Raw genomic sequence first — 20,760 nt, forward strand, 5'->3', positions numbered from 1 at the left:
TATATACATGTAAATCATACAGTACCTAACTAAGTGGCATAAAATTAAATAATAAATACTTGTGACTAATGGTCGCACAGTTAACAAACTTTATAAGTATTATGGAATCCCTACTCTAACTATATCTTTATTATAAGTAAGTATTAAGCTTTTAACCGCTATCCATCCGCGTTTAACTTAAGTAAATTGTCGTAAGAGTTTCTTGAAAAATTGGCCATGTTACTATAAAAGATCTGTGCTAAATTCCGTCCACTAGATGATTTTTGATTTATTAGTTAGGTTAGGTACAAAAGAATATAAAAATATGATCTCTTTAAATTTTTTACTCTTATCTGAGTGGTTTATGTTATATCAATTTGATTGCTAGCCAATACATGTGTGTGAGGGAAAATATAGCGAGGGAACCTCAACATGTGCCGTGTGGTGCCAAAAACCAATACAAAAAAAAAATAGGACCACTCCATCTCTTTCCCATTGATGTCGTTAAAGGCCACTAAGGGATAAGCTTATAAACTTAGGATTCTTTTTTTTAGCCGAGTGGTTAACAACCTGTCACTATTTGAATTTCTACTACTAAGCCGAACAGCTAAATGTTGGCTCGTCTACCCCGCAAGGGATATAGCCGTGACTATATGTATACGAGTATGAACCTCGACAACCTTCAATTCTCGAACTTCTCGACATTCTCGAATTCAACAAGGTAACCTGTGTTAGCCGATTCGTTGCGGATGACACGGCAGTCGTGTCATATATTTTTTTAACGTGTGGCGTATGACTCGGTAGACGTGCCATTTTAAAATTGATTGTATCTCTCTCAACTTTCGTTTTAGAAGATTCTACCCTGAACAAAACCATCCTAGTTTTTTACGTAAATCAAGCCTGTAGGGTTCGTTTCTGAATATTCTATGAAATAGAATAAATCAGGGATTTTCAACCTTTTTTATATTGTATTAATATTAATAACCAAAACAAAACGGCACTTATTATTATTTTACTAATTTATTATTACGGCAATAACGGCCTAGTGCATTCGTGAGTAGTCTCTTCTTTACTGTAGGTCAAATAATCATCATAAGGCTGAGAGTCGGGGAGTTCTTCTTGCTTTAGTATAGTTTAGGTTTCATAATTTAGTTTTCTTTGGCAAAAGTTCTTTCGTGAACAAAGTCTGAGATTCGAAACTAAAATTTTCAGTTTCGCAGATGAAGGCATTAAGTACCACGTTTTGTAACTTTGTTTTGATCTGAAAAATGAATGAAAAAAAAATGAAACTACAACGAGTGTAAAACATTACTAATATTATGTATTACCTAAAAACATTATTTGAATTTAACATCGAATGTAGTTTACATCGGACACACACATCTATTTAATTAACCTCACTCACTCATTTTTTAACTTCGAAACCTACAAAATGTTTGCTACCTCTGAACAGAAAAGTAACTTGCCAGCCATTTTCAGGAAAACACTTAATAAACTCACTCAAAAAATACTTAAAACGACGTTACCTTCCGCTTACATGCGTGGTTTGCTTTCAATTAAGTGAATCAAGTCATTACACGTGTAAAAACCAAGAAAAAGAATATAACTTTTCAGACATGGCGGGTGACACGGCTACCGTGTCACCAAACGCTATGGCGTTTGACACGGCGGACGTGTCACAAAATATTTGTATGCCGCAACTGCTAAGTGTTTAAAAATGTGCGCCGCAACGAATCGGTTAGCTGGTTCCTCTGGACTCTGGAGGGTCTGAAAGATTAAACTTGACTTTTCCCACTCCAGGGTCGTGATCGGAGGCGTACTTGGAATTGGGCTTCTCTTTAGGGAGAGGACACTAAAATATTTAGTAGCAAAAAATAACCTCGTATTTGTGGCGTTTATTCATACTTAGGTATGGGTGGGGGTCCGACTCCCCGACTGTTCAGTTCCTGAAAAGAAACAGCCAAAGGGCAGTCAAGTTTTAAGCGACTGTAGGTACACATGATTTAAGTACTAAGAAGCCCACATACATACTTACTTATACAGGGCTTATTTAAGATAGTTGATAAGACGGAACGAGAGGGAGAAGCATAGTCAACGAAACGCTTTTCAATCCATTAAAATCTTTTAATGATATCTTAGAATCAAAATATTTGTTTAACCTATTATTGATTATATTATTGTAGTATTGCTTATTAATAAATAACTAATGACTGCAATACTTAAACTACTTAATTGAAATAATACCTACCTACGCATAAAAAAGCAGAGTGTTGATTGAATTCTTATGTCGTCCAAGGTAGGAAGGTAAGTAAGTAGGTTGTACCTACGAGGCAGATATATGTGGCTGAATTCAACTGAAAAGTTTTGTTTCAATAAAAGAAATAAGTTGAACATGAACATTGTCACCACACCCAGCCAAGCAAAGCCTGACCCAGTCTAGCTGGATACACCATTAGGCACAGATACTTGGCTGCGTGAATTCTAAATTTTTTGAAGTCCACTGGTTTACTCCATTGAACCAACTTAAGTACTTAGGTACATTTTATCTTTCGGAAATGTCTAATGAAATAAAAAATAAAGACACTTAAATCTATGTGGGTAATACGGTGGCATCGTGTCGCATTGTGGTGTCGCTGTTGAATCTTGGTGTTGAATTACATAAACAAAAATAAACTAGAACAGTTAAGATAAAAGTTGTAGGTAGGTAGTTATGTAAACTTTAGGTAAATTTAACCTTGTTCCATGTTCCATTTATTCAACATTGATTTAGTGTGTAGCAGATTTAATGGTTCTGGTTTGTTTTAAAAGTACCTACCTACGAAGTTTTTGTGGTAGATGGAAGAAGAAACACATTTATTAAGTACATGTGTGTCTACTTCCATTTCAGTTATTTTTAGTGCTGTGAGTAGTAGTCCATTTCTATATGTAGATTCCTCTTGAAATAAAGGTTAACAATCTTGAAGTCCTTTTGTTGAGAAACGATTAAAAATTTATAGCCATAAGAAGAAAAATCTAAATTGAATAACAGTTCAGATAATAAAGAATTTTTATTCTATTAAGTGCCTATAAATTTATATTGAAAAGTAATCTACAACACAAATACGGTAGGTGGGTATCAAGATTGTTCAGGGAACCTCCTTTATGTCAATATCTGAATAAAACGAATTCTTTTTAATAGAACTAGTATTTAGTATACTCCAATTTGGCTTTGTAAAAATCATTAAATCAATAAGAACATTTACTATAATTTTAATTAATGAATCTTCAAAAATTATAGGTTTTTAATCACACAACACCTACAAATACAACAGCACCAAACGTCAGTTTAAAAAAAAGACCGGAAACATGTAGAAGAAAATTGAAGTCAGTAAGGTGACTTCAAAATAAAATTTGACCAAAAATAGCAGAGCTTTGACAAAAATTATATAATATTATTTCATTTGGATTATTTAAATTTTGGTTTTGGAAAATGGAATTAAAACCCATTACAAAATTTATTGAAAGACGAAATTTTTTTATTTTGATTCTATGTCACGAATAGACTTTTTTTATTAGCAAATTTTAACAAATACTTTCAACATGTATCCCCGTACGTATACGAGGATTGCTATGATAATGAAACTACAATGACATCTAAATAATACTTTGATCTCTCCCTTCCTTCATCTAATAGTCTAAGATCCGGCTGCAAAATCACTACGTTCATCGCGTAGTTAATCAAACTCACATTTTAACATACATTTATGAATAGGATAATACATAGATAATAGGGTGCCAGTCAATAAGTGGCCGCAAGTAATTTTAATTAAATTAATGTTAATTAATTTTCCAAAAAAAATTTCGTTCACTTGTTTTTTAAATAAAATATCATCCACATCATAGAAATGTATGTAAAGAATTCGAAAATCAATGGGTGCCGTTACACACTCGGCCGCAACTACTACGCAGCCAGGTGTAAACAGGTAATATTTTGGTCTATTTATACGTTCATGTCGTACACGCATGTTTTTTATATCAAATTAAAGCTAATTTTTTTTTAATATGATGATATATCGCTGCCTGTGAATAAATGGCCGCAAATTAGGGTTGCTAGCTGTTAAAAACTCGAGGTATCCGAGATAAAGTGAAAGAGAGTTAGCGAGTAACGCCACTTGTTAGACAAGGATGGCGAGTACCAGCTGTGCGAGTATTTGAAGCCATTGCGCACGCGTATAGATAAGGTTCTCAACAGTTTGGAGTCAAGAGAATAAATTATTGAGCCAAGAAATTATTCTGGATCTGAGTTAATTTTTCTTGGTTCTATGCGTAGTATCTTTTTTGTAAAAAAAATAAAACATACTCAAAATTACATTTCTATGATGTGGATGATATTTTATTTAAAAAACAAGAGAACGAAATTTTTTTTGGAAAATTAATTAACATTAATTTAATTAAAATTACTTGCGGCCACTTATTGACTGGCACCCTATTATCTATGTATTATCCTATTCATAAATGTATGTTAAAATGTGAGTTTGATTAACTACGCGATGAACGTAGTGATTTTGCAGCCGGATCTCGTACTATAATATTTCAACTTTATAAAATTTTGGATCATTACTAGGATTATCTTTAGATAATTATTCATGAAAATCGATATTAATGGGCTCCTGGGAATGTGATGATTTTATATTATACTGAATATGATGAAGGTTACTTGATAGCAATGATAAAAGGCACATTAATACAAATTTCTTGGATAAGTATCTACAAATATTCAGTTACTGGTACTATTTACTTTTGAATGAATATCAGCAGGATCTATTTGTATTATCCGAATCCTCCTGTTATTCATGTTTTAGATTGCGAAATTTACACGTACTCTATCTTAAAACAAATAAATATTTTTACTTTAATACCACTAAAAATTCCAACAGTAACGAGTCAAAAGTTTTATTAAAATAATAAATACAAATAATTGTTTGAGCTCGTTCACTCTAAGATTATTGCTTTTTTTCCGTCTATCTCTGTAATCTATTCTATCCCTGCATCTAACTTGATAATTACATATTTTCATTCATCGACTATGGCCATCATAAGCACACTGGGTACAATAAAACTTTACAAAATGGCTGAGTATCTTTGTCCACCAATAGATTTAAATATAATATATATATATATATATATATCATTTTCATTATCACAACTATTTGTACAAAAATAATTCATCCTCAACCCGTCACTATATTTGCCACCGTCAGTCCCTCTTAACTGAGTCTCCCAGAGCGTGCGTCTGTGATAACGCCCCAAAGTTCTATAATAAACTCGTCAGTGAAGCCGAATTCCTGAAGATCGCTGTTATCTATGGCATCGGCCAGCTCCATAGAATTGCTCTTGCCGTCAGCGAGGTCCCACATCTGCGTCGCCAAGTCCGTGTCATTGATGCCCATGAATGTTTCCAATAGTTGGTTGATTTTTTCTATACCAGCTTTAGATCCCTCGTCATGCTGTAAATTAAAATTAATCATTATCAAAATGTTGTCGTGTTTTATTACTAGCTTTGTAACGTCGTTAATAATAATAACTGAAGCAAATAGACTACAGTTAGGCAGATAAGAAGTATTAAGTAGAACTTAAATTTAGAGTAGGTAAGTAGGTGTGTTAATAATGTGGTGTGTGTAAATGTAATGTATCTTCAGATAGTTTAGACATATGTATACATATTTTGTTTACACATTTATATAGTTTTCTAGCGTAACATATGACTTGAAGTTGTTGAGACTTACATAAGTAGGTAATGCGTCATTTTAAGTACTTACGTCATTTTCTATTGTGGCTTGACCATTTGCTTTAAATCTGAGAGTTTCTTTCCCGGAACCGTAACTCTGTTTTTTACCAGACCTAGCGCTACCAGATTTAGGGCCGATACTATTAAACCCGCTTTTTAATGGTTCTACAAGTCTCATTATGAACGTTGTTCCTAATGGGATATCTTTTAACATCTTGGCAACTTCATAATGTCTTTTTCCAACCATATTTTCTCCGTCCAACTTCTCAATGTGATCGCCAATCTGCAACATTGTTAATTCCATAAACGTCTGCTTCCTGTGAAGACCTTAACAAGGTGAATAACTGAAATCGTTGAAGCCATTGTTGGCATGTTAACATTCATTAGCCTCAAATCATTTATTAGCACAAAGAACTTTTGTTCGTGTGCATTCGCTTGCTATAATATTTATCTAGGTATAAAAATAAATGATTTAGAAGTGATATCACCACTTACCTATATGCATCGAAATAAGTACCTAATCAAAGGTGTAATCTTACTTACCTCTATATGTGCTATTCTTGATGCTATTGATCCCTCTCTTATTCTTTTAATGAAAGCATATCCTGCACCATTATCCGTGATCGTCAAACCCAGCGCATCTTCTGTTTTTACAATTTCAATCTCCTTAGGCCGACCCTTCCTATGTGCAAATATAAAATCTTCTAAGCCTATTTGTCCACCAAGTAGTTTTTTCATGTCTACTTTGTGTGTATTCAGGGTGCAGAATAAAATCTGAAATCATAGAAATACATTTTGGATTAGTAGGTCACAGACGCAAAGTTACTTCTACTACCTTATTACTAAGATTCCCTAATCTAATTAACCGCGCCTATATTTTGCGTGACTTTTACGCATATTTCCTAGGAAATGGTGAGCAATCTTTTGATACTGCATTTATATTTTCAATAAAGGTAAAATATATCCGATTTAATTAGCTTTATATTTATGAACATATTCATGCCAGATGTAAAAGCCAAAACATTAAAATCCAGTACCTACTTATACCTAATTAGGTTGTGATTGATATGGGAATCCTAGATATTTTACAGTTTTTACCCGACTGCGCGACGCAAAAGAGGGAAATGTAATTATGTATGCCTACACTAGTAAGTAACAAACAGATTTTTACGCATTGCTCTTTGGTAGTAATACCTAAGTATACGGCAGTGTGCTCGTCCGGTCCTTGACCTACGTGTACTGGGTCATCGTACAGGCACACACATGGCGGCGAAGCGTGTCTCACAAACACTTGCCACGTTCGTCCACATCATAGGTAGATATGAGAGACTGCGCCCCTGGGCCAATTCACTTCCTGGCCGCTCAGCCGTGCGCGCTTCCGCACACAGTGACATTATTAACTCTGTTAGCCATATAATATAAACTGTAACAGTATGATAACACGATAACAAACTATCGATTTCAACCTACCTACTTTTGTTGCCCAATGCCTTCGTATGTTACCTATTTAAATTGTTGTACCTAAACTGCAAGCACAGACTGCAACTCTTCGCAATTTCGGCGGCAAGGACGTGTATCAGTTACGTGACTTGATAATAATATCTATACATGAATAAATAGGTACCTAAATCCACACTCCAAATCATTATGTAGAAAAACTTTATGAAGAAGTACAAACGAAGTAAATCCAATAAAATGAATAGACTATGGTTCAGGTAGAAATGGCTGAATAGGTAATCATGGTATCTAAACAAAATATTTTAAAAGTACCGGTAAAGCGATTGCGAATTCGCATTATTTGGGTTGGAAATTAAGCAGGTGAGAAGATATATGAACGAAATTCTTTTGTTATTGTCTACCTATTATGTAGTACCTACGTACCTACATGTCGCATCATTGTTCAGAGAGCTTGGGTAAGCGATGTTGTAAAATGTCGGTGTAAATTACATTTGTTCTTGTAGCAATAGTTTTGTGAGCGAAAACATGATCACCAAAAAAAAAAATTTGCAGCCGAAATCTAAGGAACTCTTAACATACCATAGGCAGACTCCGTGTGTTAATCAAACAATAAACATAGATAGTTTTACTTATCATGCAGTAACTCAAATTAGTTCAATTACATGTTAGTGAGTTAAGTATTTCCATAAACGTTCTTATTTAAATTTAGATAGGTAGTTAGGTACAAAAATATATTGCACAAAACTTGTCATCATAAAGGACCTTGACATCAAACGCGCCTTCAGCATTTTCACAAACGTGAAATATCACAGATCACGAGTATTCTTGCCATTTTACCTGGGCTGGCTGTGTCTGTGTCTGTGACCTTTACATAATGCGAGGGAAATGACCGGCCAACCGTCTCGCTCGCGTTTTCACGCCCTATTCTCAAGGACGAATATTGTCCCGACCCAAACTAGGTACCTACCTATACTACCTATCGACCTTGTTATTTTAGAGCTGTATAGAGAACTATATCAAAATAGGTATAAACCTACGCACTATGCGGATCACAGTCACCGAATATAGAGGGAGAAACCAAGAAGTCCGCTATCCGCTATGGAAAATTTGAGCGGCGAATAGCCATTATTCGCCGCTCAAATTTTCCGCAGAACAGCAATTATGAGTAGGTATGAGATTCTATTTTTTCTTTTATTTATTATACGATTACCTTCCTAATTTTAAAGATTGGGTATACCTACACCTTAGTTAGATATATATTTAGAAACACAATCTGCCGTGATTTATAAGGATCAAAATTAGTTCTTTTCTCAGAAAAGAACGTTTTCTGATTGTCCTGGGTCTTGGATGTTTATCTATATAAGTATTTATTATAAAATATAGTATCGTTGAGTTAGTATCTCGTAACACAAGTCTCGAACTTACTTCGAGGCTAACTCAATCAGAGTAATTAGTCTCGTAAAAAAATATATATTAATCTTAGATCGTGAGCAATATTATCATTCGATTGTTTCTGACTATATTAATAAACAATTGAGTTGAGTGCCCAATGTTTAAACACACCTACCTATATTAACTGACTCGTGATGTGACTCAGGCATGTTTGATTCATTTGCGCTTACGTTATGTTATCATTATAACAATAACTATGTAGGTAGTACAAAATACCTATCTACATAGGTACTTTGAAGTGCAAAAAGAGAGACCAACTCAACTTTGCGTTAAGTAGATGAATGCGGAAATTGTAGCTTATGCGCTTAGGAAGTCGATAAGTGGTATATTTACATATATATATAATATTTGTAACAATTTTGAGTATTAGGTATTAAACTCATTATTTCCATCTAACGTTTAAGAAGATCTTCAAATACTAAAATATTTCAACCATGAGTTAATCTGCTTGAATAACATTCGAAATACATATATATATACCTAAATACCGTAAATAGGTAAGCTGGGTACTACGTTCTACTGCTTTACATATCAAAAATTTATAAACGGTATCAGAATTATCTAGATTGATCAAAATAATTTAGGAAATCACAAAGATAAGCACCTAGCCTAGTTGACTTTACCTGTAATAGCTTTTAATCTTTACTTTGCTTATAATCAGACTCGACTAATGAGTCGAATTTCAAATTTCAACACTGACTTTTACACCTCTACCATTTACACTTTTGTTGAAGTAGGTAGTCAAGTTTAAGTGAAGTAACAGAAAACACTACCTACTACCTATAGTATATATACGTATATGTATAGTTACGTAAAATAGATTTACACACAATTTACTAACTGACCTCAATCAACATTTTGAAGTAAACAAATAATACTTTAATTTTGTTCCTTTCCCTACTGCTGTTACAAATGGTAACGTCTTCTGATAGCATTCCCTTATTATTTTCATTGTATTGTAAAATGTATTAAGGATTGGTAAAGTTACTTAAATCACACAATACCTTTGGTTACTAATATAAAATACAAAAAAAAAACTAAATATATGTACTTACTTCAAAAATTTACTTAATAGGTACCTACTAAAATTCGTGGCCTTCCAGTATTTTCAAGATTGTTAACTATACAGGGTGACATTTAAAACAACTGCATCCTTTTAAACATAGACTATACCCAATTACCCATGCTTCTGAACCGTTTGAGCCTATTTTTATTTAAATTAAACGTCTAAACGTCATCATTTTCACATTTAAAAAACCCTCAGAAACTACGTCACACGCTTTATTAAAGACCAATACTACATAAAGAAATTAAAACTAAACATGTAAATAAATGTCTGAAAAATAAATTATTTTTCTAGTATCAAGATAAAGTACAGAGTCGTCGAGATCGCTCAGCTGAATGAATTGTGTCGTTGACCTCTGAATCTTACGCGTCGCTTTTCCGCCGGCCGGGGTGATTATGACGTATTTAGGATCGTGGATTTCGATACTTATATTTTTTTTCGTACTTTCTGAAATATGAACCGATATTTTTCTTTTAACACACACACACACACACACATAATCATGTCTATATCCCTTGCGGGGTAGACAGAGCCAACAGTCTTAAAAAGACTAATGGCCACGTTCAGCTGTTTGGCTTTATGATGGAATTGAGATTCAAATAGTGACAGGTTGCTAGCCCATCGCCTAACTAAGAATCCCAAGTTTGTAAGCCTATGCCTTAGTTGCCTTTTACGACATCCATGGGAAAGAGATGGAGTGGTCCTATTCTTTTTTGTATTGGTGCCGGGAACCACACGGCACTGCCGGGAACCACTTTTATTTTAACGTTTTTAAATATCCTTTAGATGAGTAAACTTAACAGTTAAATTTATGCAGTTGAATTAAAAGTCACCCTGTAGTATATACCTCGTAAGGGATAAAGACGTAATGTATGTACACATAGAATTAAAAACTCGATGTTCTAGGATGGCCATGCAGGCTCAGCAGTGACAGTTACCGCCACTACAGTTATCTTCAATCAATCATCTAGGTAGATAATTAAGAAAACGGAGCTATAAGAAATTTTCCCATTTACATGACAGTAACCTCAGAATAGAACATAAGTACCTAATTGGGATGTAAACAAAGCCTTAAAACAAACTAACATGATACACGAGATTAAAACATTACGCGAGTTTTGCACAGAGTCACAGATATTTTAATTACACCTTTTAAGTAAGTATATCCATTCAAAATAAAGTAAATTTTCAAAATTCAAAATTATTTTATAATACCAATGAGTGTAATAAATAATACCAACAATACCAGTGAGCTTGCAAACAAACAAAGGTGTGACGTCACAACTTTATATTAAAGACGCTTTGGACTCGCCCAAATAATGTGGTACGAAGGTATTTCAATAAATCTCAGACGATTGTTTTTTATTGTTGCGATTATTTTACCAATGTTTTAGTTGTTCTGAAACTTAATTTCTAAACACCAAAACAAAAATTATATATCATCCCAAAAGGACCCTAAATCACAAATTGGTTTTGATTGCAATAGATGAAAGGTATGATTATGTTGTTATAAGGAATACTTAATGGATGTTTTACTAATTATTTGGCGAAATAATATTCATGATATAATAAAAAACTGTCTGTCCGTCTGTCACCAGGCCAAGCTGTATCTCATAAACCGTGAATAGCTAAAAAGCTGAAATTTTTACATATTATTTACGATGGCTACGACGCTGTACTAAAAAATACTAAAAATTTATTTTATGCGAACACAGTCTAGTGATAGGACTCGAATCGAAATTCTATACTCGAATCAGTTCGAATCACCAGGACAAAGTTCGAATGGTGATTCGAATTAGCATTCGATTCGAACTAACTGATGATTCGAATCAATACGAATTAAACGTGATTCGAGTCCCATTACTAGAATACACTAAACGTGTTTAATCGTATATTTTTGCTCAATATTAATAACAGTATAGGTAGGTTAGGTAGTAGTCGCTAAACAAATTTACAGAATATTCACCTAGCCATATGTTACCTTTCAAAATAAATAATAAAGTATTTTTTAAAGTGCCTGCTCTTTCTCTTTAGTGCTCTCATTAAAAAACGCAATTTTTTTTTATCGATAATACGGAACCCTTCGAGTGCAAACCTGACTTGCACTTGGCCGGTTTTTATAGTTTCATCAATCAAGGATTTTCAGAAATTCCACTGCGTTGCGCAGCAGGATCTCTGTACTGAGGTATGGTGAGGTGGTGAGGTATAATGAGAACTATGAGTAGGTACTTAGGTATAACAAAAAGGTTGTAGTTTAGATATTTAAGTAGTTGACGAACATACAATGTTATCAGATAATGAAAGGAAAGAATTCCGTTTTTTATTTTACTACCTATCTAAAAGAATTCACCCACGAGTCGCGGCTTAGGCCAACTAGGTAAGTAGGTATACCTACTGTTTTTAATAAATTATACGTTTTACTGTTGAACAAAAGTGCCTATACAAAATATCTTTTTCAGTATCGAAATGCTCATTAATTATGTGTTATTTTGGCTAAATAAGTCTGTACGTAGATAGGAAAGTACCTATTCTTTCATACGTTGCATTATCTAGGAAGTATATTAATGTAGGTACATATCTGCAACGTCACTGGAATAAGTCTTTAGTCAGGCAGTAATATCACAGACTTATACATTCGACCTTATTGTAAGCCGTTCAAATGGAAGCTATCACCTATACCTTACACGTAATAGCTTTAATAGATTCTTACGTCTTCCGGTGGAAAATCATAGCACTCCGCTATCTTTTGATAGAGCTCCTTAACGTTGGAGAATCCCGAGATGAGTCCCAGAGGACTACCGTGTGCTTGTTGGCAGTGGAATACCAACTGGGATTTCTGAGATCCATTGTTATTGTCCACTCCGTTTTGCTGCTGCTGTACTTCCTCTGTGGGGGTAGGCGGCACCGGAGGAGGCGCATACTTAGGCGCCTTCTTCTTGAATAACGACATTGCAGTCGGGCACTTTGTAACGGTATCACGGTTTTCCTTAGCAAGAACGTCAGTGCACGCACATTCTACACCCGTTCACAGTAAAATTTTAATCACTACAGAGTCGCTTATCTTGTGAAAAGTTTAAAATGTACTGTCGCGTCATAGCACTGATAAGTTATCACCCAATGGCGATGTTGGATAAGATTATGCAGTGTAGTGGAAGGTAATGGAACGACCGCATTGGAGGCCGAATGAAGCGCGCAAGCGGCGACCTGAATGACGACTGACTGAAAATGTCGAGTTGAATGCGAGAGCGGTGTGGAGTGCGGAGCGGAGGGCCGCCGCCCCGTCATCTCATCGCCGCCGGGCCGGTCGGACTGCCGACATGGACAAACCTAATTTAACAAAAGTCCATTCAATCGACACAAGCTATACTGATACACGACACAGGTATCTCATACTGATATTCAGGATTGCAGGGGAATACCATTCACAAAATAGGTACCTATATTGAGTTACTATACTAGGTGCCTACGTATATATTGCTCGTTAAGCCGGGTCCAGACGAGTGTAACGTGTAATGTAATCCACCGTGTAATGTAACACGAATTCTACGTGTGGACGGCACTACGAGCATTACATGTAACGCTCGCGCGGCGCTCGGGGTTGATCCATCGGCTGTCGGTTTTTCGCGCGAACACAAAGACGCTCGCAGTGCTCGTTTGGACGGCGTTCGTGACGGTTGTGTCGTATGTACGTTCATGATGTGGAGTGACGAACAATCGCTTGAACTTATTAGTTTGTATCAAAAAAAACCTGTTATTTGGGATCCAAAAAACCCGCAATACTATAAAAAAAATCTGAAACACGATGCTTGGAGTGATATTGCTCATTCATTGGAAAGAGATGTAGAAGAATGCAAAAACAAAATGATTAGTTTGCTTGCTTCACATCGAAGAGAAAAAGGAAAAGTAAAGAAGAGCCATAGTTCCGGAAAAGGTATGTTTTATTATAAATTTATGTTGCTTTACATATTACACACTTTTATTTATTAATTTAGTTTTTACGGTATTATCACTTACTTGCTATTAGTACAATTATTACTTCTATTGTATACCCACTATATTACTATATTCTACTATATTTTACTATACATATATGTACTATATTCTATTGTATTGTTTATTTATTGTAATTTATTTTACAGGTGGGGATGAAACGTACAAAAGTACATGGTTTGCTTACGAGGCGCTGGCATTTTTAGGAGATCGAAATAATCCAAGGAAACGACGCAACACAGAGGTAACTGCATTGAACTAGTTTCCTTCGACTTGATAAAAAAAACTTAACAATATGTATTCTGCCAAGAAACTGTACCCTCGTTCATAAAATAGTCATTAAACTCATCCCTAATTTGTTTTGCCGTTGAGGCAGCTCTTCTAGGTACATTATTCAATGGAAGTAAAGATGACATTTCACAATCTCTCCGCCAACTACCTTCACATAATCTTCCGTTTTGGTCGCTGTCAAGTGAGCCAGGGGGTGCATACAAGTTTTTAGATGAATCCGTGTTTCTCAAAAAATTATGCAAGTGTGCAATAGCCATGACTATAGTCTCCACGGTTTTGGGCTGAAGGAGCATAGGTTTTCGTAGAACTCTGAACACAGATGCTGTGATACCAAATACATTTTCTACAATCCTGCGAGCTCTGCTTAACCGGTAATTAAAAATTCTTCGCGGCGATCCCTTGGGGTATTCTCCTGGATAGGGTTTCATTATATTGTTTTGTAAAGGGAAGGCAGAGTCTCCTACAAAAACATATGGTACTACTTTGTTTCTACCTTGCAGTGCTTCAGGTGCAGGCAATCTTAACGAATTATTTTCTAGTTTTTTATATAATTCAGTTTCCTTAAAAATTCCACCATCTGAAATGCGGCCTTGACATCCGACATCCAGAAATTTATAATTATATTCCGCGTCTACTAAAGCAAACATCACTATACTGAAATTAGATTTGTAGTTACGATATTCTGTGCCACTATGTACCGGAGCCTCGAGAATGACATGTTTACCGTCCATGGCTCCGGCACAATGGGGAAAATTCCACAATTCATCAAATCTGTTTGAGATCTGGATCCATTCTGACTCTGTTTTTGGCAGCTGAAACAATGAATTTCTTTTTAATTACAGATTACAAATGAACCGGAACAGAGTGCATCTACAAGTGTCGAAAATGATAACAGTTTGTTTGATAACAGTTCAGAATTTATATCACCAACTGGTCAGGCCCCCAAAAAAAAGAAATCAGACGAAAATAAAAAAATGGGTATGCTTTCGGAGGCTCTTGGCCTGCTTAAGAGTGCTGCTTCTAGTCCTACTCCTGAACCCCGGAACAATAATCCAAACAATTTTGACAGTGAAACCCTTTTCAAATTTTATATGCAGCAAGATGCAACAATATAACAGAAGTACTAAAAATGCCGTGCAGCGAGCAATAATGGACGTAATATTCAAAGCCGATGAAGGGTGCACTAACTTTTCTCAACATTATTATCCATCGGCATTCAATTACAGTGGGTATACAACAGGCTCGGTTCCTTCATCAAGATACTGCAATGAACCACCTTCTTTGTCTAATCGCTCAGAACTTACTTCAGGGTATTCAACAGGTCAAAATCAAACAAGTTGCCCTACTGCTCCATATGCTTCACCTGTTCCCTCAGAATTATCTCAAACTTCATATGAAGATGTAGACTTTGTGAATGACCTGATTTGAAAAGAATAAATTTTGTACTACATGATTTGAAGATACAATTTGATTCAACTTTCTAATTTTAATTTTGGAATAATTTTAATTTTGCTTACCGTACTTAATACAATAGCTTAATTTGTTATTTTAATAAATAAATAAAAATATGTAAAACTCACCTTAATGTTTTCTTTCAATGCTTTTATAATCGCTTCACAAACTTCTGGTACAATGCAAGACATTGACTGTTTTGAAATTCTGAAGGTGTATTGAAGGCTTGTAAATGAATCTCCTGTTGCCAAAAATCTTAGTGTTAGAGCCAGTCTATCTTGCGGCGAAATTGCAGATCTCATTATAGTGTCTTGTCTTGATATTTTAGGCGCAATGATTGTTAACAAATATTCGAAGTCAGTAGGCGACATCCGGGTAAAGTTTTTATATTGACCACTTATATGTTGAGATTTTAGTTCCACAAGTAAAGAAGATCTTCTTTTATACAAATTAGTTTTCCACCATCGACGCTTCCGACTTTTGCGGTCTTCAGTTAGTAAATACATGAAAATAAAAGCCGCACCAGCTATCACGACCTTCCTATTCGGCATGTTCGTAGCAACTGAGTGGAAACAGCTTTTGAAATATTTTCGCGTTCACAATTCGCTTTAGTTCGTGTGCCGTCCACACTGTTGATACTAAATTACACGTAATCTTACATTACACGTTACACTCGTCTGGACCCGGCCCGTTATCTATGAACTCTATCACTACGAACAACATCACATAGCAGATTTTAAAACGCCTGTTCAATTTGAATTAGGTAGATACATCTCAAAATAATTGCTTTCAAAATTTATATAGGTAGATTGGATTCCATGTATACCACTGACTATTATACCTAAGTACTAGGTATAAACTATACATATATCGTCGGTCAGTAGGAGGTCAGTGATCAAATCAAGAAAAGTATTCAAGAACACCGTTTTTTGTTAAAATTGTACTAAAGTTGGGAAATATAAAGATTTTTATTAATATTAATCTTTACCAAAAACCCTCAAGATACCTTAATTTACTTTGTGATTTTTAAGTAGGGACCTTGATATCAAAATATTTCTTGCAAAATAGAAGCCCTTCTACGCATAAAGAATCGGAAAGCTATAATATACCTGGCTCTGATAAGTGAAGGTGTCACAACTTACAGACCGGAAAAATTTAAAAGATAAATTTAAGAAAGCGGACCCCTGCCCCGCAGTTCTAAAGAGGAGGGTGCAACTGGGAAATATATTAAGCTTAAAGGCCCCAACCATTTTCAACAGCATTCAATTCACTGGGAAAATCCCAGACCATGACGGCCTCCTTCTGTCTAGAGGATCATTGCAAGAATGTAATAATAATGGAAACGGAAGTCGAAAACCTGAGTTTTCGACTTCCTGCTCCTTGATCTGTTTAACCGCTATCTTCGCCGTATTCTCGGTGTTTACTGGCCTGAGAAAATCTCCAACGTAGACCTGTGGGAACGCTGCGGTGAGACTCCGATCGACCAGCAGATCAAACGCCGCAAATGGAACACATACCGAGGCAAACCCTAGACTGGAATCCCCAAGGAAAGCGTAAACGTGGCCGCCCTAAACAGACCTGGCGGCGGACAATCATCGCAGAGGTAAAGAATATAGGGAAGACTTGGAGCGAAATAAAACGCGAAGCTCAAGACCGAGCGGGATGGCGACGCACTGTGGATGCCCTCTGCCCCAGCTAGGGGACATAGGACCTTAAGTCAAGCTCCTTGATCTGAATCAAGGAGCTTCATGGGACATGCATGATTACGCCGCATTGAAATCAAGAGAGCGATGTTTACCTATAGCCCCCCTACGTTGCTCCACAGGGCTATGGTGACTTTTATTTACCGTCGGGAATTCGACTCTCGGATACGATACGATAGGATTACGATTAATTATGGATTCCGGTCTAGTTTCATGATGCCTACTCTTGGGTAAAAACACGTTTGTTCCTTATACCTAAGACACAACAATTCGTACGAGTAATACTAACACTGCTACAGTTACTTTTTAGTCTGCACTCTATTTTCGTTGAATAATAGGTACTGACGTACTTAGTAAGGTACTTCGGTCATATTTTTTGATGACTACCTAACTAGAATAATCTATTCTATTGATCATATGTAGGTAAATACTTACTTATGTTATACAGAAAAGATTGAGGTAGGTACATATATCTGTAACAAATAAAGTCCAGTAAGACCGATATTGGCACAGCAACGGACAAAACCTAACCTTTTTTCCTATTGGGCCCTACGCAAGTTAGATAGACACAATGCTTAAGTTTCTCTTGATATATGTAGTGTCCTTGTACATAAATATAATCCATTTTCGGGGCAGATACAGCCAATTCTTGAAGATAGAAAGGGCGTGTTCAGCTAGCTGAATGGCATGACGTGACAAACTTTGTACATAATTAAATCATTTCCAGTTTTGTTTGAGACCCAAGAAATTGTAACTATATACCTATAGTATGTGAAATTTATAATTTTTTTTAAGATTCCTATTTACGGTTATAGGCCACCTAATGTCAGTGCCTATGTATCATTGATACGATGTGCGTCAGGATAAATAATCAGGAAATGATTACTTACATGAGTTTTAAATTACATGAAGTTAATAAAAAACAATATGTCTTTTTTAATTTTTATTACATTTTAACAGTAAATCTACGAGGAGGCTACAGCTTTTTTAGGTGTAGGTTTGCCTTCCTTGAATCCATTACGGAAACGCCTCCTGACAATCTTGAGGTGACGCATGCGGCCGGTTCCTGTGGTCTTCCTGCGCTTAGCTTTCACTGACCAATGGTCTGAAATTAATTAAAAATAATTTCTTTAAAATTTAATCTTCCATTGCTGCAACAAAGTGCTGGTTGTTTCCTGCAGTTTGTAAAAAATGTAGAGAATCAAGATTATTCTTTTAGGCAAATCTACTTTACCTAGTTAGTTAGTCTACCCAGGGTCATATTATTTTTTAATAAGGTTTATTTTATGAGTAATTTCTCACTGATAGGTAGGTACTTAGTTGGTGAACAATGAACTTTGCTCTGATTACAGATAATCAAGAAGTAAATTTAATTATCACCCACCATCAATTTGCAACCACATGACACTAAGTTGTGTATCCTTACTTATACATACTATAAATGGGAAATTCTGCCTTTGTCTTTGGAAAATTCTGTCCCACCTTCACAGGTAAACCACTGGACCAAATCAGATTTTTGTATGCATTTAATTAAAAACCCGCTTTCTTTAAGATTTCTAAAAAAGGATACTCTCTTTTTCGAAAATCAATCTCAAAATATGAAAGATTGCATGAAATTTATCATAAATTCTACCGTGCAAAGTCAGAGCAGGTTGCCAGTGTTCTATAAAATATGGTCATTATGTATGAACTGTATGAAACATCAATAATAATAACACTGGCTGTTCAGTTTTATCATTATTTTTCTTCAATTTCTATACCTACATTAACAAGAAAATATTCCATATGAAGAACATTTCCTCAATCAGAGTAGGATTGTTAACATCAAGAAACTGGTGGTGGTGCCATGTGGTTCCCAATACCAATAGAAAAAAGAATAGGACTCCTCCATCTCATTCCATGGATGTCGTAAAAGGTGACTAAGGGATAGGCTTATAAACTTGGGATTCTTCTTTTAGGCTTGCAACCTGTCCGTTTATATGAATCTCAATTCTATCAGTAAGCCAAACAGCTGATCATGGCCAATGTGATTAAATTTAATGTATGTATAAGAAACTGAATTTCTAAATCAGTTCTTACATTATTACAATCACTACATTTTTTTTCTGTCTGTATGTATGCGCTATCTAATCTTGGAAAGTTTTAGATTAATTTTGTTTCTGTTAGAATACATTTCTGAATGTTTATATTAGGGATGTCACGAATGTCACTTTCGTCGCATTCGCGAATGCGGATGTCTGATTTAGAAAAAAATTATGAATTACTAATTAAAAAAATTTTGAAGAAAATTATGGATTGTAATTATTAGGGACTGATAACAGTGTAAAGATGGATCATATAACTGATGGAGTTCATATTGGTTAAGATTTGACCCCTTCTAATAGAAATCATGAAGGCGAAAGTAACTCTCTGTTATGCTTTCACGCCTTAACCACTGGACCGTTCTTCATAAAATTTTGTATAGAGATGGAATTGACCCTGAGAAAGATTATAGGCTATATTTAAAAAGAACCCTGTAAAAATAACATAGAACCCATAATGCGACAAAAAAATATGACTTACATGATCGCAATTTCGCTGCAGGATATCCACATTGGGCACATTTCGATTTCTGGATATGGTATGATGATCTACCGCATCTCCTGCATAACGTATGGGTCTTGTTACGGCGCTTGCCAAAGCTTGAAGTACCCTTCGTCTGAAATAAACATAGTATATAGGTTATAATCAAGCCTGGCTTTATCTCTGGATATGTAAAAATAAACCATATCACTAAAATATAAATCGTAAGTCAAGGATTTTATAAAGAAAAAAAGCAGAAATCACTTCAATTTTCTATGATTAAATTAGATAAAACTTATAAAATATAGCGAGTGAGTACCATTTTGTCAGAATTGACAATTCAAAAAGGCAACAAAATTCAACAACTGTGACTAAATGTCAAAGTCAAATAAAATGACCACATACCATAGATGACAACCATAGTCAAAGAATTTTACTAATTTTACTAAAGCCTAGTCATAGAATCTCGCAATGAAATGCCCACGAAATACCATTTAAAATTTAAATTATTTTTAAATGGTATTTCGTGTTTAATTTTAGTGTTATTAGTATATGGAGCAAAAAAAACATGAACGAGAAAGATATGTACCTAGTGGTCCAAGTAGTGGTATGAAAAGCCTTAATTTGTGGTTAAATGTAAATTTTGACTGGCAACGTCCCTTTCGCATTCTATTTATTACTAGCTGTGCCCGCAACTTGGTCCGCGTGGAATAGCTATTTTGGGCATTATTGAAGCCCTCAAGGGTGAATAATTTTCCCCGTATATTTCACATTTTCCATTAGGTATTTATTTGCTCCTCATAGTTGCAGCGAGATGTTATATAGCCTGAAGCCTACCTCGATTAATGGTCTATTTAACGCAAAAAGAATTTTTCAATTAGAACCAGTAGTTCCTGGGATTAGCGCGTTCAAACAAACAAACAAACTCTTCAGCTTTATTTAGTATTTTTAGTATAGATAAATATAATAATCAATTATTTATAGCTTTTTATATCGATTCAAAAATTAAGAAGTTCCATACAAACTTGCACCCCCTATTT

The 20,760-nt window shown here is 35.1% G+C and overlaps 4 protein-coding genes and 1 long non-coding RNA gene across 5 annotated transcripts; 2 read left to right on the forward strand and 3 right to left on the reverse strand.

Moving 5' to 3' along the window:
- The first annotated feature begins 1 nt into the window (after position 1).
- LOC132901884 (uncharacterized) lies at positions 2 to 3,522 on the forward strand. Its single transcript, XR_009656934.1, has 2 exons — positions 2 to 136; positions 1,780 to 3,522. It is a non-coding gene; the product is annotated as an uncharacterized LOC132901884 (long non-coding RNA).
- Positions 3,523 to 5,002: 1,480 nt separating this feature from the next.
- LOC106133145 (PDZ domain-containing protein GIPC3) lies at positions 5,003 to 12,947 on the reverse strand. Its single transcript, XM_013332774.2, has 4 exons — positions 12,433 to 12,947; positions 6,290 to 6,520; positions 5,778 to 6,029; positions 5,003 to 5,465 (listed from the first exon to the last, which is right to left on the reverse strand). The coding sequence occupies exons 1-4, from the start codon at positions 12,670 to 12,672 to the stop codon at positions 5,226 to 5,228; spliced, it is 963 nt and encodes a 320-aa protein (XP_013188228.1). The 5' UTR covers positions 12,673 to 12,947; the 3' UTR covers positions 5,003 to 5,225.
- A 407-nt stretch (positions 12,948 to 13,354) lies between these two features.
- LOC132901928 (uncharacterized) lies at positions 13,355 to 16,137 on the reverse strand. Its single transcript, XM_060945205.1, has 2 exons — positions 15,584 to 16,137; positions 13,355 to 14,815 (listed from the first exon to the last, which is right to left on the reverse strand). The coding sequence occupies exons 1-2, from the start codon at positions 16,004 to 16,006 to the stop codon at positions 14,000 to 14,002; spliced, it is 1,239 nt and encodes a 412-aa protein (XP_060801188.1). The 5' UTR covers positions 16,007 to 16,137; the 3' UTR covers positions 13,355 to 13,999.
- LOC132901929 (uncharacterized) lies at positions 13,416 to 15,693 on the forward strand. Its single transcript, XM_060945206.1, has 3 exons — positions 13,416 to 13,653; positions 13,862 to 13,956; positions 14,846 to 15,693. The coding sequence occupies exons 1-3, from the start codon at positions 13,416 to 13,418 to the stop codon at positions 15,116 to 15,118; spliced, it is 606 nt and encodes a 201-aa protein (XP_060801189.1). The 3' UTR covers positions 15,119 to 15,693.
- Positions 16,138 to 18,086: 1,949 nt separating the features above from the next.
- Positions 18,087 to 20,138, reverse strand: LOC106132525 (large ribosomal subunit protein eL37). The gene is made up of 3 exons (XM_013331972.2): positions 20,040 to 20,138; positions 19,721 to 19,856; positions 18,087 to 18,263 (listed from the first exon to the last, which is right to left on the reverse strand). Exons 1-3 carry the CDS (start codon positions 20,040 to 20,042, stop codon positions 18,124 to 18,126), a joined length of 279 nt encoding a protein of 92 aa, XP_013187426.1. The 5' UTR covers positions 20,043 to 20,138; the 3' UTR covers positions 18,087 to 18,123.
- Between the last annotated feature and the right edge of the window lie 622 nt (positions 20,139 to 20,760).

The sequence above is a fragment of the Amyelois transitella genome, chromosome 7 (assembly GCF_032362555.1).
Source record: "Amyelois transitella isolate CPQ chromosome 7, ilAmyTran1.1, whole genome shotgun sequence".
Taxonomy (NCBI): Eukaryota; Metazoa; Arthropoda; class Insecta; order Lepidoptera; family Pyralidae; genus Amyelois; species Amyelois transitella.

Coding starts and splice junctions, on each gene's coding strand:
- LOC106133145 (XM_013332774.2), bottom strand. CDS start 12,672: ATGTCGTTATTCAAGAAGAAGGCGCCTAAGTATGCGCCTCCTCCGGTG. Junction 6,030..6,289: donor CAAGAATAGCACATATAGAG/GTAAGTAAGATT, acceptor ACAATGTTGCAG/ATTGGCGATCACATTGAGAA. Junction 5,466..5,777: donor AAGCCACAATAGAAAATGAC/GTAAGTACTTAA, acceptor TTTAATTTACAG/CATGACGAGGGATCTAAAGC.
- LOC132901929 (XM_060945206.1), top strand. CDS start 13,416: ATGATGTGGAGTGACGAACAATCGCTTGAACTTATTAGTTTGTATCAA. Junction 13,654..13,861: donor GAGCCATAGTTCCGGAAAAG/GTATGTTTTATT, acceptor TTTATTTTACAG/GTGGGGATGAAACGTACAAA. Junction 13,957..14,845: donor GGAAACGACGCAACACAGAG/GTAACTGCATTG, acceptor TTTTAATTACAG/ATTACAAATGAACCGGAACA.
- LOC132901928 (XM_060945205.1), bottom strand. CDS start 16,006: ATGCCGAATAGGAAGGTCGTGATAGCTGGTGCGGCTTTTATTTTCATG. Junction 14,816..15,583: donor CATTGAAAGAAAACATTAAG/GTGAGTTTTACA, acceptor TCATTGTTTCAG/CTGCCAAAAACAGAGTCAGA.
- LOC106132525 (XM_013331972.2), bottom strand. Junction 18,264..19,720: donor TGCAGCGAAATTGCGATCAT/GTAAGTCATATT, acceptor AATTAATTTCAG/ACCATTGGTCAGTGAAAGCT.